This window comes from Bactrocera oleae, chromosome 5, assembly GCF_042242935.1.
Source record: "Bactrocera oleae isolate idBacOlea1 chromosome 5, idBacOlea1, whole genome shotgun sequence".
In the NCBI taxonomy this organism is placed as follows: Eukaryota; Metazoa; Arthropoda; class Insecta; order Diptera; family Tephritidae; genus Bactrocera; species Bactrocera oleae.
The window spans coordinates 46,678,805-46,697,529 of NC_091539.1; the positions used below are offsets into that span (position 1 = coordinate 46,678,805).

General features: G+C 30.6%; 1 protein-coding gene and 1 long non-coding RNA gene across 4 annotated transcripts; one reads left to right on the plus strand and one right to left on the minus strand.

The window, feature by feature from the left end:
- The first annotated feature begins 149 nt into the window (after positions 1 to 149).
- UbcE2H (ubiquitin conjugating enzyme E2H) lies at positions 150 to 15,420 on the plus strand. Of its 3 annotated transcripts, none has more exons than XM_014232914.3 (2): positions 150 to 507; positions 13,203 to 15,420. In XM_014232914.3, the coding sequence occupies exon 2, from the start codon at positions 13,562 to 13,564 to the stop codon at positions 14,111 to 14,113; it is 552 nt and encodes a 183-aa protein (XP_014088389.1). In that variant the 5' UTR covers positions 150 to 507; positions 13,203 to 13,561; the 3' UTR covers positions 14,114 to 15,420. The 3 variants fall into 3 exon arrangements, with proteins under 3 accessions (XP_014088389.1, XP_014088392.1, XP_014088390.1); XM_014232917.3 differs by lacking the exon at positions 150 to 507 and adding an exon at positions 2,956 to 3,006; XM_014232915.3 differs by lacking the exon at positions 150 to 507 and adding an exon at positions 3,013 to 3,182.
- On the minus strand, positions 4,947 to 6,263 carry LOC138857616 (uncharacterized). The gene is made up of 3 exons (XR_011396772.1): positions 5,894 to 6,263; positions 5,573 to 5,838; positions 4,947 to 5,518 (listed from the first exon to the last, which is right to left on the minus strand). It is a non-coding gene; the product is annotated as an uncharacterized lncRNA (long non-coding RNA).
- Positions 15,421 to 18,725: the final 3,305 nt, after the last annotated feature.

Sequence of the window (18,725 nt, forward strand, 5' to 3'; positions counted from 1 at the left end):
TATATAATATATTATATATTATATATATAAACGATGGCCACGTCAAATATTCTTATTTCGAATATTTTTTAGTTCATGAGTTTGTAATACGACAACATACAACACTGCGTAGACAAAACGGCTGTGCAAAAAGAAGAGGAAAAAATCAGTATTGGCAGAATTGTCAGCTGGTGGTGTATAGAAATAGTTGGATGAGCAAGTGGATTTGGGATTGTGTGAAATTAAGTAATTTATGAAAAATTTATTAACTGAGAATAAAACTTTATAAAAGCGAAAAAATTTGAGAAAGAATAAATCGCGAGCATTTGGACATTACAAAACGAATGTATAAAATAGTGGTATTATAATTTATCAAAATTAGACCCTTAAAAACGAATGATAGGAACTGAGGTGAATGTGTAAATCAGTGCTTCTGGTGCTAATTCCCTGTGTGATTTCACAAGAAAAAATTTGTGCATAGAACAACGCTATTAATTAGCTATTCAGCAAAAATTATCAATTGTGCAAGTGAGTATTACAAAAGAGCAACCAACGTTTTTAACCTCCTTCCACTTTATGTATCCGATGAGTGCACTCGACGAATATGCCCATCAATGCTACGTCATAGCTGAAGGTGGGCAACACAGAAACAAGGAAGGTTGTAGCTTATCCCCGTATCGATTGAATTTGTAGTCATTCGTGTTGCATTCTTGTTAAAATTTGCTGCTAATACTAAGGGAATGGTTTTTAAAAAACAGTTTTTACTTTTTGCTAACCTCAAAATAGCTGTGACTTTGTGTTATGGGAAATATAATTGCATTTGCGCTTTACTTGTGGTGTATGGCTTATTAACTATGCCACGCAATGCTTCAACAATTTTACTACGCATATTTATGTTAGTAAAGTCGTAATTTGTTTTCGCTTTGCCCTTAATAAATACCGTGATGAGACAATATGGTCCAATGTCTCAATAACCTACTACGCAGTTGGTTTGATAAATGCGTATAATTCAAAAACAGCAAACCAATAAATAAGAAATTGAAATTATGAAACATATTTAATGAAATTGCTCTTTTAAAAAGCAATACATTTTTTTTAATTTTCTCTTCTCGTTTTCGTTACATTGGTAATTCCCATGATTTATTCTGATCGCTTTTATATTTCCTTAGATTGAGTTTTTATCATCTGCTTTCAATTTCATTATCACACGATTCGATTATTTCGCAGTGTAATCAGTTCGTTTCCTTTTGTGTTGTTTTGCTGGTTCTATGTTTTTACCATCTCTTCTTTATGCTATATGTATGTATATTCGAATAAAATACATAGCTCTGTTAAGCATATGATGAACTATGTAAAAACTATAGTATTGGCTTTATAAATTGATTTTGCTTATTTTTAACTTATTTTCATTTATGCTAGATTTTGCGATTAATAATTACTTACATAAATATGTACTATTTCATAAAAATTATATGTAAATATTTCCCTTGTAATCTGATGCTTGGCAACCCTGACAAAACAGCTGCTCAAATGTTTATCTCCTGCAGTTCTACGCTTAGGCGCATTTCTGTTGTAACATTTCTGTTTACATCTGTTCAGATACATGCATACACCTATACACACTTGCATTTTTTCCAATTCCACCTCCAGCTGTTCTTTGGGTGCTATGTTGGGAAATTTGAAGCCCTTTTACTATATAGGTAGACGCATATGTAGATATGTACATATCTATTTACAAATATATGACTGTACGCTGTTGTTGTGCTCATTTTGAGCTGTTCCATGACTTTTGTTTTTGTTTATTTTTTTCTCTTTACTTCCACCTTACAAGTTTGTCCTTGGTTATTTGCTTTTCCGTCATTTCTCCAGTTTCCAGTATAGAATTGTTTTTATTTCTATTTTGTTTGCCTTTGATATATGTATGTACATATTTATGTATATACATAAGTAAGAAAGGTATCGTATGTATGTATATAAAATATGTTTAATGCCATGTAGGGAACTGTATAGTCTCTCAAGTTGTACTTTCGATCCATTTTGGAATAAGTTCTCCAACTTTTGCTCGTTTATATAAAAGAAAAGTAAACGCTATATTACAGGGGATAAAAAAAATTATCAAGCAAAGCTCTTTATGAGGAGTAATTCTTCAAGCACCATTATTTATGAACCGAAAACTATCAACTAGATAATATGAGGGCTCTTTAGTGAATCAAGGGGTTATATCCACTTGCAAGTCTGAAAATATGAGTTTTTTTAAATTTTTTTTTTGTTTATTGCATTTTATTTAATATATAAAATAAAATACTAACAATGACTTACAGAATTAATTGTACTTAAATAATCGGCGATTTATTTTGAAAAGTTTTGAAATTTTCATTGATACCGTAGCTGATCTACAGCAAGACCTCATAAAAAAGATGTCTGGCGGTGATCAAAATTTGTTTGCTTAAAATTACTGTAGATAAATATATATATATATATATATAAATATATAATTTTTGACAAAATTGCGGCTTCTTCAAAAAAGTCGTTTTATATAAAAAAAATTTACACTTCAGAGTGGCTTAAAAAATCGCAATCATTATTAGCAATCTTACTCCTTCTATTAATTACACGACAAATATGTATATCTAAGAAGTAGGTGTGAAAATTTTAAGATTAATTCGCCGTTTCGGAGCTATTTTCCTCACCGACTATGAAAAAAAATAAAAAAAAAACTTTTTGAAATTCACAAGTGGTACACCTTAAGTGTCACTGAAAATACGTACATATATTTGTTTTTCTCATGTTTGCCTTTAGTTTTCCCTACAGGGTATTTGCTGACATCCAAATTGTCAAACATATCTATATAAAAACATCTGTAGGTACAAATGCATGTACATATATGAGTGTGTGTGTTTGTATATGCATTCATATACACAAAATTACAGAAATATGGAGGTTTGGGCATACACAAAACGTTCAGTTGCTCAGCGCTGCATAGCAAAGTTCAGTTCAGTGTTTGCTGTGCATCGCAACCGAGTCGAGGTGAGTGCGATTCCGAGTCAGTGGATCCAGTCTAGTTTGTGCGCTCGCATTTTAAGTACCCACTGAAATAAATAAATAAGTTGTTTTGCTCTCTGCTCGGTAGCAAAAGAAGTGTATGCTATACAAAAAAGTAAAACAAAGAACTAAGGCTAGAAAATAAAAGCAAAAGCAAAAAGGTAAAAAAACATAAATTAAAATAAAATATATAAAAAAATAGTATTGTACGACTAATATTATCGAAATCTCTGCTGAAATTGCAATTTTAATTGTTGAAAATTAGATTTTAAGAAAATCTAAAATTTGTGTGTTTTGCTGACGTTTGCTTTGTTGCTGTTGTTTTGTATTTCATAAGTGCGAGTATGCAATCGAGTGATCCAAATTGTGTGATTGAGCGAACTGTCTCATATCTTGTTTGTGCGTTTGCACGTACGGACACACATACTTGTGTACATATGTATGTAGGTAAATTTGATAATAAATCCACTTACCTCACACGCATACAAACAGATACGAGTAAACGTATGTACATATGTACCTAACATACTTAGCTTTTCATATTGATACATGCGATTGTTGTTTTTATTTGTTTACGAATTTAAATCTTTGCAATTGTTGCTTTCAAATGCATATTTTACACATAGGCAAACATACATACATTTATTTTTAATTTTGTTGTATACTCAATAAGTAGCGTCTAATCTCGCTTATGTATACGTATACATGTACATTTGTCTATTTATTGACATTTTATTTGTTGCTCCCTTTTAAGGCAACGTTTATGATTATAAATATATTTATTTTAGGCCAGTGTCATCGTTATATTTGTAAGAATTGTTTAATTGCTTTGTCATAAGCAGCTGCATTGAAAACAATAAAATACAATTAGAACTAAAATGGTGAAAACAAAAACACAAAGTCATCAACACAAGTGCAAAGCCAATAAAAAAAAAAAAACAAGAAACAACAACAAAATCACACAAGTAGGGAAAATACACGAGTTGACCAACCCAACGATTAAGTAAAGTACAGGGTTGCCAATAATTGAAAATATTGTATATTCTGTGTCGACCATTACTGCTGCTTTGCAATGCTTTGTCAGAGTCAACAAGACTCACATAAATATTTTTTGTTTTTTCCAAAAATAAACGTACTTTGTACTTTAAATAAATAATGTTTTTTTAAAAAAGTTTTTACGGAAGTACAGAACTTTTAGGTCTAGAGAGTTATATATTACAACACTTATAATAGGTATTTTTTTATATCACAAATATTTGAACTATACCATCCGATCAAATTTGACCCGGACTTACAAAAAACATTTTAATGTATTTTAATACAGATCTTTATTGTCGCCTTTAAAATGGGCTTCTTTTGAGCCAATAAAAGCATGCCAACGCTAATTTTTGGACCGCTAGTCGCTAGATTGTTGCACAGCTCCGACGTCATTGTTATAAATCTACGACTCGTCACTATTAATGATGCGTTTGATGAATTTACGGTCCTCAGCTACGTTGTCACGCATCTCTTTTGCGAATCAATTCGGTTTTCGCGCGCTGCTACAAAGAGAGTAGTCCGAGTCAAATTTGATCAGACGGTATATACAATACTTGTATGAAAGTATTTTAGCCCCCATATTGATATGTATGTATGTCTATACCTGGCAACCCTACAAACTAATCAAACGCAAAATAATGTCGGTTCGACTGATTCTGATATTATTTTGGTTTGGGTTTTGTTTTGTTTTTGCTTCTTGTACATACATATTTATGTATATAAATCCGTAAGATCAAATGCATGCTGTTCGTGCACATATACACTCAGCGGGAGGGCATTTGTAGTAACTAGTGAGTTGCCTTAAACAAAACAAAAAACGAAAACACAAACCAATTATTATGGCATCAATTGAAAATGTATTGTAGAAAAAAGATACAACTAGGAAATATTACTTTTTTAATGTAAAACTATGCACAAACAAAATACCCGCTGATTAGTAATCGCATCAAATAAAACAAAAACACCAAGGCAGAGAGCACAAAGCCAGCATGAGAACGTACTAAACAGCTGAGTGTCAGTTAAAATAAAAATAAATAAAATAGATATATGTACTTAAATGACGAAAAACAAAACTTAAATATGTGAAATAATAAGTGATTAGAATAGAAAGATAGTAAATAATATAGTAATAATTGTTCTGAAATTAAATATAGATGACAATAAAAGTAATTTAATTGAACAATAACGTTTTTCTTCGCCTCTGTCCGTCTTTAAAACAAATCGTCTGATCATACACACTCCACACCGCGTACATAGTTGCACACTTGCTGGGCACTATGTTTCCCCCTGCATTGTGAGCGCGATTATTTATTTTTCTCGCGGCGTAGCTTTTGTTGGCGCGTGGGCTGTTGCGTCTGACTATTCAAGCGTGTAAAACGTGCCTTATTTAATTTTGCAATCGCAATTAAATATATAATTTAATTTCATGAGTGCATGAAGTGCTCATCCACAGCAAGATCTTTATAATATTCGTTAATAATAGAAAAATTATAATTGAAATCCAATAGTATACCTTATTTGATGTTGGGGCGAGGGGGATCCTCAAATTGTATTACAAATTTATAATTCCACATCCGATATACATATGTATATACATATTTGTATGTATATAATAAATTTTCGCTTGTGTGTGCGTGTCTGTCTGCTCTTCCTCCTTGCGCGTTGGTCAAATTGGTTCTTTGTTCGTTGCTTCTTCGCAATGCTTCGCATTTAACTCCACAACAAACAGTCTCTACAGCTGCTTAGCGACCATATGTATGCTTGTATGTTTGTGCATATCTATGTATAACATATATGAATTTAAACTTTTCTGTCTTTTATTATTTTGACTCACTTTTATTTGTTCCTTTTGCATTTAGTAGTGTTGTTGTTTTATTTTATTTAAGTATCTGTACCTTGTCAGCGGTGTGCGTTGTAGCATACTATAAAGAAAATGGGTGAGTTCAATCACTTTGGCCCACTACGCTGTCGGAACAGTGCCTCCGCAGACACGTAAATACTTTGGTATTCGTAAAAGTGTGTAGAAAAACACTCACACATACACATATATATATATGTATCTAGTTAGATGTGTTTGTGCGCAGTTAAGTTGAATGCCCAGTGGCGTTGCACTTTAAGAACGCAGCGCGTCTGGCGTAGCTCTTTCCATAATTTGAGGATTTACTACACCTTTATTGACAAACGACGAAGTTTTTGATTAAATATTATTATTCTTCTGCATTTCAACAGGAGCTTAAGTAAAAGGGCTTTCAATTTGATGATATTTTTTAGAATACGAAAGATTAACATACATCGATTTACCCCTAGCTGAAGCGAGAGAATTTTTTAGTAGTTTCTCTGTTAAGCAAACTGTCATTCCTAGATGTTTATGATTGAAAAAACATATATCGTTTTCATAGAGTATATATAATATATCGATATTTTTGAAATAGTATTTGATAATCTTACATATCGATTAGATTTTTATTTTAGTTTCCGTAAAATGTCGAAAATTCTTGCACTACTTATATCGATATCATGTTGCTCGATAATATAAAATATAATCGATAATTCGATATCATAATAAAAATCTTAAAATTATCTGTACATCGATTGACTTCTAGTTTAGTCGAAATAATTTATCGTTGGCTTCTCCGTTGAGCATAAATTTCTTCTTAGAGACTTATAATTGGAAAAAAGATATACATTTTGGAGTACTAATTAAAGTTACAGTACATGCATATTCATCGATATTTATATATCGAATTTGCAAATTTTACATATCTATTAGTAGTTTTATTTAAATTTCTTCGAAGACAAACGAATACACTATAAAGACTTCGAGTACTTACGTCTGTTTATCAATATCATGTTGATCGATAATATAAAATATCGATATTTAAGTTTAATTTTTTGTTTTAATTTTTTACATTTTGAAGTTTATCAATACTTCCAGTGTTTGAAAAACTCTTATTCCCTGTAGAAATGTGCTCCAAAGTCAGATCTCTACTGAAAGAAGGGCAATGCATAACAAGATTTGCACTTTAGGAGGTTATATTCACTTGTAAGTTTAAAAATAGTTGATGTTTTTGGCTATGTATCGAATGTACATATATTTGAGAATATTCTTTAAAAATTTTAAGTTGATCCAGCAAAAAGTTTCGGAGAGATGAGCGAAGTTGTATGAACTCTTACTTAATGTAATCGGCTCCCAAAACTATACTATTAAGTTTAAACACGTTTTTTTATAGATAGGGTGTTTTCAGAGTCGGTGAGGAAAATTTCTCCAAAACAGTTGGACTCAACTTGAAATGTTCTCACAACCTTAGATATATTTGTCAGTTTTAATCCACACTAAAGTGTTGATTTTTTTTGGAAAGCCGCCATTTTGTCCATAATCAAAATTTTTACTAGTCCATCGATCGTTAATTGTTTTTGGATTTTAGATAAATTTAAGGAAAAACAATTTTTCTCACCGATAGAAGCTTTCTTTCGAAGGTCGGCTTCAGCAGCAAGTATAACATAACCCCTTAAAAAAGTCTTGCATCTTATGGCAAGTCGTTTAAAAGATTTGGTTTGCTAAGAAGAGAGAGCTATAGTTGTAGACAACTCTAGGTCATCTCCATACTAACACTTCTAAGAACTCTACATATAAATTGTATGTGAAAATATTCATAAATGTAGTAACGCTGAGATAATATATGGACATATATACTATATTTGCATGTGTATATATGTACACATTTATAAGTGTGATATTTTGAAAAAGCAACAACTTTCTCAAGTACCGTAGTGCTCTTAACAAATTATCATTGTTGATTTTCTGTAAGGCTTAGAAATAAATTGCTTAGCTTCTTATTCATACATATATGTATATATATATGTACATACATACATATTTAAATTTACACACAGTTAATATGCAACTCTATGGATACGTCCAGATTGGCTATATAATATAATATGACTGTTTACTGCAAATACTGAAGAGTATTTAACCGCATTATTACACATGCTTTTTCTACATACATACAATACATATTGTAACATACATATGCCATTTGTGCGTAGAGTGGTAAGCGCCTATTATAGTAATTATCAACTTACCATTGTTGTTTTTCAACTACATCAGTAGTATGATAATATCAAAAATACACAGACAAGAACATTGTCAGTCTCAGTCTAAAGTTATCATGATTCATTATATAAGCGCTTACCAGCTCAATCATATTCCAGGCATGAGTGTTATTTGCTTAATCTTTTTAACTGCGCACTTATTTGTGTAAAAAAAAAAAATAATAACCGCAACAAAAGTTAAATGTTAATGAGTTAAAACTTCTTTGTTTGCTTTATTATTTAGAAAGGTAGTTCATGAATAAGCACATACAACTACAATTGTGAAAATAGGTATGGTATCGTTTTCGGTAAACAAGTGTTCTAATCATTACTATAAATATAATAACAGTACCATAATGCAGTGTTAGTTTTTAAGTCCTGTAATATACAACCAGCTATCCAAAATTGGTGCCACAGAAGATACACTCTCACACACGTAAATAACCCCACAACTTTTTTTTCGAATCAAAATCTGGACTTAAAAGCAGGAATTACCTGTAAAGTTAATTAAAAGTGATTGAAAATTTAAATAATTGCTGTAACTGGTTACCATGTCAGATCTTATTTCAGCCTTCTTGTGTTTTGCTGTCATCGCTCACTCTTCAAATAATAATGTAATAAATACAGGTATTAATTGGACTAGTAAAAATTTTTACTTTTCAGAAATTTGCGGTTTTCCAAACAAAATGTCGGTTTTTGTAAAAAATAAATTGTACTTGAAAGAGGCTGAAAAAATCGAAATTATTATCAAAAATCGTATTCTTTCGATCATTACCTGACAAATATATCTAAGAAGATCATGCGAAAATTTCAAGTCGATCAGTCCAACCGTTTCGGAGAAATTTTCCTCACCAACCGAACGCGTTTACAGTTTTAGGAGCCGATTACACTAAGTTAAAATATTCTTACAAATTTGCTCATATATCCTAAATTAGTTGCTGGGTCAACTTGAATTTTCGGTGACCATTTTCAAATATATGTAGATTTGATATATAATATATACAAAAATATTAATTTTTTAAATTTACAAGTGAATATAAGCCCTTAAAGAATATAAGTCTTTTAAGTGTTTTGCCATCAGGACTATTCGATTGTAAGTTACAAATAGAAAGTAGGATTTTTAACTTTCATATAAATATGGCAACCGCTGTAATCAGTTGATTTTAAGTTCGAAAACCGCTTTCTTCAAAAAGTAGTTTAAAAAGACAAATGAATTCAATCAAAATGTTTTATAATTCTTTATTAAAGATTCGATAAGATCAAGATGGTTATTAGAAAGAGAAGAAATAAACTGAAAACACTTCTGAAACTAATATTAAAAACTATAATGTTGCAATTATTCAACTCTACAAGTATGCCCGGGCTGTTAAAGTTGCGTTGTTTTTTTATTTCAAAATGTTGCCTTCTAACCTGAAACAAGTGCAGTATTTTTTGCCCTTTCCAAAAAGTAAGCGGGAGAGTTGCCCAGACAAGGTTTATTTTTCGGTTTTAACAGTTATTTTTTTAAATAAATTTTTTTTACTAATTATAATGAATTGTTCAGTTTTAAACATTTATATAATGTTGCCATATAATGAAGCAAATTTTTCATCGAGAAAAGAAAACGCTATAATAATCTTTATTCACTATGGGCTAAGCCTTAGTAAGTTTATAAATAAAGTTTCTTAAATAATATGTAATAAGTTAAAAAAATACAGTTATGTATATGTATCAGTGCGTATCAGTATATGCATATATACATAGTTCTTCATATCACTTCTTATTGTTTTTACTATCTTTCAGGTTAAATTTACATATTTCTGTTTATTTGTGTAAATTTATATTTCTCCGCTTTCATTTTGCTTTTTTTCATACTTCTTTTCTAGTTATTCATTTGCATTGTGATATTCTTAGACACGGTGTCACCTCGTGATTCACGTTGGCCAACAACAACGTCACCAACAATTTATTTTACTGTAACCGCAACGCGCGTTGATTTCATATTACAATTACACTCTAACGTACATACAGCCTACATACTTGCATTCGATGAACTAAATTTTTTTGTGGGCCATAAAATTTAGGCGCGTAATTTTCACAGAAATTATGTGTAAAGGATCTTTTACAAGATACATTTTCTTTAGAGAACATGTATATTATATGATATATATGTATTTATATTCTCTAAAGAAACTTTTTCAAATGCGTTTTAGAACCAAAAATAATTTTTCACTCTCAAAATATATGTATATTATATTATTGTATATACTATACTTATATAATATAATTTCACATATTTCCTATTTTCTGATTTTAAGGCCCAAAATTAAATGAAATTATAATAGTAATTGATTATGCTTTTTTTTATATAAAAAATGTGTTTAATAATTTTTGTTTACAAAAACTGCATATTCTTCGTCAATCAAGCTTCGCAGCCTATAAATATGCTTCAAATTTTATTTTTAGTTCTCTTCCTTCCCACCGATTTGCAGTTAACTTATAATTGCAGCTGTGTGACTTTGCAAAGTCAATCTTCTGTTTGTATGTATTGGCGTTTGCTTGCAGAGTTTTTTTTTCCTTTTTAATTTTCCTTTAACATGCATTCATAGGCATTCACACAGACTCGATTATATATATGTATGTGCAATTTATATACGAGTGTGTGTATGTACATTTACCAACAGCCATGCGCTGACATTTTACATAGAATTTGAATGCTGCAGATTTGGCCTCGTTGTAACAACGTTGTCGTTATTGTTGTTGCTGTCCTCATTTGCTTTTGACCCCATTTTCGAATGCTTAGCGTGCGTTTGTGTGCGAGTGTGTGTGTGCGTACTCAGTATTTCGTGCAACATGCGGCTGAGAAGTTTAATGTTTATATTTTATTTTACAGAATAAATAAATATATATTTTCATACATGTGTATGGTACATACATATGTACATTAGGGTGTTCCAAGGTATAAGGCAAATTTCTTTTTCCGAAAATTAAAACGAAAATAATATGTACATATTGAATTGAAATTAATATGTATGTATGCATATATATTTTTGTACCGGGTAAATAGAGAAATTTGTTAAAGGTTCTAACCGAAAACATATTACTATTAATACATAAAAAAGTATTATTCTTCAAATTTACTTTTTAAGTTTTGTTTGCCATCAAACACTGAAATCTTCTTCTTCGCATCATTATTTGGCTATAGGGACATAAATCGCCCTCGCTAGCCACCTGGCTTGGTGCATGGTACCTGCCTATAAACTGATCTTTATTTCCATAAGAAATAACTACCGGAAGACGCTCTTCTCTTGATTTGCGAACATCTAAAAGAGGCAATAATTTTTAAAGTGAACAATCACAAACTCTGGCATCTCATTTTGAAACCTTGAAACTCAATGGATTCCGCACGCTCTTTGCCTTTTTCGTTGCGAATTCTTTAAATTGAGAACTTAATTATAGGAAATTCATCAGCATTGTATCCAAGTGCTTTAATAGTAGCTTTAAGACCATATACGGTATCCCTCATAATTTAGTGACACATGTCTAGCGCCACTACTAATTTTGGATGATGTCTTTCCACATTGATATTTTGAGTTGCAAGCACTCAACCTAAGTTGAGCAATCTTCTTGCAACGATATTATGTCTGCGTTTGACTTAGATTAGTCTTCTTGTATAAGATCATATGATGTCGATGGTTGACTCCGCGATATGCCTATTTATATCGCCGCGATATCAAACAAATTGTCCAAGTTTCTGACAAACTCTGGTCTTGGGTTTTTGTGCATTTTTTTTTGCAAATTCTTCTAAACTTGATATAAAATCACAAGTTTGTTTACACTATTAGAAAAAGATTTTGTAATAATACGACTTTGTTCCCAATATATAATGCACTCGCGAATACTGATATTTTCATATTCATTTACAGTTAATTCCATTGACGAATCTCGTAGCATAAACTACTAAAACTTGTTTATTAGAAGGAAGTTTTGATCCCTTATTTGAGGTGTCGCATCACCTATTAAAAGTATATTAAATTGTACATTTTTTCACAAAAAACTCTTTTTATTTGTGAAGCCGTCATATTGTCAAAATTAATATTTTGACTAGTCCTTCGATCATTACCTGTATTCATCTGCAGTAATAAATTTTTGGTTTTTGAAACTGAGATAATTTTAAGTCGAAAAATCTTTCTCAACGCCAGACACCTTTTTATGGAGGTCCTTTTGAATATCGGCTACGAATCTTCGATTAATAAAGTACATTAAATTCTGCAAACGTACACTTTATTAAAATTTTTTGTTTATTTATTTATTATATAAAACGTCTTCACAAACGCCAACTTATTCAAATAAAGTTTTGAAGTAATATCAACATTTTCGATTTTCATAAATTGGATGAGAATTATAAAATTTGTTTATATGTGAACGAAATTTTGGTGTAGTATGTCTAGTTAGGTATCTTGGACAAAATGTGATGGGCTCATTCAGAGTTTCAATTTGAACTGATTTCCAATGTAATTTGAAAACCAGACCTTAATGTAATGTGGTATAACGAAATGCGTTATTAATTAATTTTTATTCTAAATAATTTATTGAATTAATAAATGTATTGACTTTTTTTATTAACCTCATAATAATTTTTATAAATTTTTCTAACCTCAAAATGTATTTATTAACCGCAAAAAAACGTATTGTATTGTACAATATTTTACTCATCATTGCACAAAGTATTTTACCATAACATTATGTTGTGTGCATTTTTTTCGCTAAGAAAGTTTATTTTTTTGGAGTATTTGAAGAGTCATGCTCTCTGGTCCGACAATGTAAACACCGTCCTAACGGGTCTTGCAGACGTACCTTATATTTGTTATATTCTTGTGTGCCAGTAGCAACCAAAACAATCACCCTAAATACAACACTTCTTCATACAAATTACTTTTTTCCACATGACTCCTTTCTCTCTTCCTCACTGTATTTGTTTGAATAATTTCGAAATTTCTCTTGACAAAAGTTTAGCATTTGGTTTTTTGCTTCAATAAGTAAACATTTCTCCATTTGTTTCATTGCAGTTTCAACAACAAAAATCAGCAAACTAAAACCATTACAACGGCAGGGCTTATCTGAGGCACGTGCTGAGAAATCGGTTGCTGTAGCTGTTGTTGTTTTGTCGGGACCACCAACTCATTGCACCGATTTCTCATTTTCAGCTGGAGCGGCAGCGGCTTAAGGCGCACTACTACACATACAGTTAAATAAATATTTGCGAGCTGTCACTCACAAGCCGAAGTCGAACACGACAACTGACGCACCACAACGACTTCCCCAGCGAACACTACTTGGCTGCTGAAATTAAATAGCGTTTCTGGTGAAGGCGACCTTGACATTTAGTGTAGACGGAGACGTGGAAGCTCTATAAAGTTGTTGTAAGATGTCCTCACCTAGCGCTGGTAAGCGACGCATGGACAATGACGTCATCAAGTTAATTGAATCCAAGCACGAGGTGACCATTTTGGGTGGCCTAAATGAGTTTCATGTGAAATTTTTCGGACCACATGGAACCCCTTATGAGGGTGGCGTATGGAAGGTGCGCGTCTACCTGCCCGACAATTACCCATTCAAATCGCCAAGTATAGGGTTCGTGAATAAAATCTACCATCCGAATATCGACGAATCGTCCGGCACTGTGTGTCTGGACGTGATCAATCAGGCTTGGACAGCACTTTATGATCTCTCAAATATATTCGAATCATTTCTACCACAATTGCTGACATATCCGAATCCAGTTGATCCGCTGAATCGTGATGCAGCGGCGTTGTACTTGCACGAACCGGAGGAGTATCATCGCAAAGTGGCCGACTATGTGCAACGCTACGCCACCGAGGAGGCGTTGCGTGCGGCGCAACAGGAGCGAGAGAGCAGCGACAGCGAGTCGAGCATGTCGGATTATAGTGAAGACGAGGCCCGTGATATGGAATTATAATATCGGTTTATGGTTAAGCTAATTATATGAATTTGAATTACATTTAAATAAACACAAATACTAAAATACAAAAAGAAAAAAGGAAAAAAAAAACAATACAAAAACATATACACACTCACACGCATACTACCTACTACGTAAACTAAAAACATACACACACACACACACATACATACATGCATACTACAATCCTACCTAGCAACTAAATTAAACGAAGCAAGTGAAAAGAAAATAAAATATACATACATACGTACATATATAATGGATTATGAAAAGGAAATATTACAATTTTGAAAACCGAAAACCGTTAAATGAGATAATGATGTGTATTTGTGTGCGTGCATGCACAAACATATAAGCAATAATGGAGCCTGATTGCCACGCGACAGGCAAAAGCAGCTTAAAGCGCTGCATAGCAACAATAGCAACAACAAAAACAATAGCGACGTGCAGAATTCCAAAACTTTGACATTGTCACTTATACATACACACAAGCCAGCCAGGAGTTGTGCCAGCAAGAACAAGGCCAATGTCAATGTCAAGCCGAATGGCTAAGTGCCTGCCTGGCAGTTAGTGGGCAGCGTGTGGCTACAACAACAACAGCAACAATACCAGCTGCGAAATTTCAGAATTCAATTTAACTGCACAACACGCCTCCCAAGAGAAGACGCACACATCAGAATTGCAGAAATGCAGCGCATGATCCTTGCTTTGGCCAACAAAAACAAAAACACGTAACTGCAATAAACAACAATAAAAACAACCGCAATTGCAAAACTAAGTGACTAGAGTCAGCAGACGATTGCTGCCGAAAGTCAGCAGCATGCGGAGTATGCAGCTAACAGTCGCGAACAGCAGCAACAAAAAAAAACATGGGAAAATAGCAGCAAAAACTACAACAATACCAATACATTTACAAATCCATACATGCATATATCAATCATCACATTGCGCACACAGAAGGAAATCTATGTTTTATGTCAAATTTGAATTCTATTCAATTGTTGTAAATTTAAGCACATTTGGAATATTGGCAAATTATATAATTTTAAGCTCTGATCCTTTGTAACTCGTAAGTCGCCATTCAAAACATTCATATTAATGATTTTAACTTGTTTTTCTTTTATTTTTGTTTTTGTAATCTAATTAGTACATTTTTGCATATATGATTTGGTATGTGTTTGCAAAATGCAACAACAACAACAAAGAAGAAAAGCATAACAAGATATAAATAAAACCAAACAAATGCAAAAAATTATTCTAAGTCTTTCGAAATAGATTAAAAAATAATTGAACAAAATTAAAAATTTTTGTTTGATGTTATTTTTTGTGAAACGCTGTGGATGCCTTTAAGAAGCACTAGGTTGTGGAATGTATTCAAACTAACCGAAAGTCCCTAGTTTTTCCATGATTGAAATTCAAGTTCAAAAAAAGGGAAATTAAAATAATTACGTTATACCCTAAAAAGTATTTCGAAAATGAAGAGTTGCCGCTGGCTTAATAATTGAATATACATACATATGTACATATACATACTGTATACATATATTATTTTGTGAGTACAAAATTCACTAACTTAACTTTTTATTAAAGAATATGATTTTTTTTATTAGTTTAACATTTGGTGTTCTAGAACTAAATGAACTAGAGCGCCTAAAAGATGCAATAGATAAAAATATTTTTATTGCGGTAGTACACAAAGAGCTTGCTATAGTAAGGAATACTTTTAGGTGCATACATTAAATTTTCCCGTATTTTTGCCATATTCCCGGATTTGTTATATATTGTGCAATTTCTACATAACGGACAATATCCTAAAAAGCACTGAACAAAAAGTTTGAAATAAAGTATAAATATGCGCATTAAGCTTTGAATATAAATTGGCCATATGTAGATAATTTTTAAAATACTTAAAAAAAAATTTGCGCCAATATTTAATGTGTATTAAAGCATCCACTGACTTCTTCTATTTTCGTTAAAATATAATTTTTTTACAAACATTTTTTTAATTTCAGTTTTTTATTATATATTTCTTATTATTATTGTCAAAAACCATCCATTTCCATTGATTTGTTCTTTTTCGTTCAAATATGATTTTTTTTTTACAAAAAAAAAAAATAGAAATAAAATAAGGCGAAAGATTTAATTAATACTATTTTTTTTGTTAATTTTATTAATAGACAGTTTTCCAGTTCCTGTTTTTTTAAATTTTTTAATACATTTTTGTCAATAAACATTTTATATTCTCACGCCACATATGTATTATACATACATACGTAGCCACGCCCAAGAAACAACGAAACAAATAAGTAATTTTCCTTTTCTTTTCAAAACTGCTGCTTAACATGGAGAACTTTTACATTTTTTTGACATTTTAATATATTTGTTTGAAATTTTTATATTTTATTATATTTTTAATTGAATTTTAATATTTTTTTTAGCCATTTTTTAATTTTTATTTAATATATTTTTTTTTTAATTTTTTCTTTTTCGAGTTTTTATCTTTATTTTGAATTTTTATTTATTTATTATTGGAATTTTTGTTTATTTAATTTTTTAATTTTGTTTAAGAGTTTTTATTTAATTTTTTTTGGAAATTTTATGGTTTAACGGCAAACCAGAAGACATAGCCAGAACTGGTATTAGCCGTCTCAACAAATTGTGAATGGCTTTGTCGATTTTTAAGGGTGTTATGATCCAGTACATGTACAGGAGCTTTTTACGTACCACAACGAACCGGCATTCACTATCTCAACATAAGCTAATCTATCCTAGTATTTGTTTGATTTAATTTTTTTTTTTAATAATGTTTTAACATGGAAAATCTTCACTTCCAAATATTGTCTTTCTAATGTTTTGGCGATGTTTTTTTTTATTTTTGAAATAATAGTTTTTTTGTTTAATATCTTTTTTCACTTTAATGTTTTAACATGAAAAACTTTCACTTCCAATTTTTTTTTGAATTTTTTTTGAATATTAATTTTTTTCTGAATTTTAATCTTAATGTTTTGTTTTTTTATTACATTAACATTACTAACATAAAACAACGCAATAATGATGATGACATCCTTTATCAACAAAGAAAACGCAAATCAAAACAATTAAAAAAACAAAAACAAGCGACTCAACGGGACAACACTGGATTAAAACAAATATATATGGGTGTATAGACATACATACTTATGTATGTATGTCACGCTCATGCGACTTAATATTAGAATTTTATTAATAACAATAATATTAAATACTTACATATACAAATATATTATAATTTAATTTAATTAATATTATTACATTGTGGTTTAATCATACACAGTTATAGATATTTATAAGCTTAAGAAACTTCAAAACACAGAAGATAATTTTAAAATACAAAAATAAAGAAGTTTTTATTTTTATTTAAGTAAAAGAAACAATAAAGTTAATAATAATTTACAAAATAAAAATAATAATGTAAGCAAGTTATTTACAGTTAGTAGAACCGCCAAATTGTTTAAGCGGAATATTTAAATTGCAGTAAAATAGAAATAGAAGAGGCAGAGAGAGCAAAAAAAACAGTTTTCAAAATAGCAATTATATTGAATTTGAATTTTATTAATGATTCATTGTACTAAAGGAGTACTGCATGTATTACAGATGCAGCCAAACCACACAAATTACAAATTACAACAACTACAGCAAAATACAAAAAATAAAACTCAAATACAAATACCAAAACAAAAACCACACAATACAATAAAACACAAACAGAATACAACAACAAGAAAAACTGAAGTAAATTTACAAAAAATAATAATTAAAATTAAATAAATAACGACATTATGAAAATGCAACATGAATACAAAATGGATGTAATAAGAAAGCAACAAATAATATATATTTAGATGTTAACTAACAGTTTTAGCAATTATATTTAATAAAAAAGTAATAATGAGAAACACACTCACTCACACAAACAAAACAATAAGAGCAAACAAAGAAATATAACAACAACAAAAGACAAAATAGCGAGCATAATAAAATATTGAAACGAAAATGCTAATTACAACAAATGTATAATGATAATAAGAAATTAATAAAAAAAAAAAAACAAAACAACTGTGAAACATACAAACAATTACATACATAAATGAACGAAAGTGGCGATAAATATTACAAACTGATATTTAAAAAAATATATAATTGAATAAAAATTGCAAAATTACAAAAAATATTTACATATATTAATTTTTTATTTATTATATAAAATATTTATATATTTTTTTATGCAATAAATTTTCTCCCTCTCAGCTCTTTTTTTTGTGCTTTCAAAATTTCTAGCGTAGCAATTAGCAGTAGACATTTTTGAAATGAGTTATCAAAACATTTAGATTTCAGAATTTTCTTGCTACTGAAAATATTTTAACATTTTCGAACGACACCAAAAAATGTTGTTGGTCAAGGACACATTCAGCAAGGTCTCCAGGAACTCCAGTCAAATTCAGCTTGTGGACCCCACTTGGCGACAGAACTGCGAAGAATTTTTACGTTGGTTGCGATTTTGCGCTCTTTCATTTTTACCGCTCATATTACAACATTGTAGTAGCTCTGTCCACCGCAATCTTTTTAAGGA

What these genes read in the sequence shown, in the direction of transcription:
- UbcE2H (XM_014232914.3), top strand. Translation starts at nt 13,562, where the DNA reads ATGTCCTCACCTAGCGCTGGTAAGCGACGCATGGACAATGACGTCATC.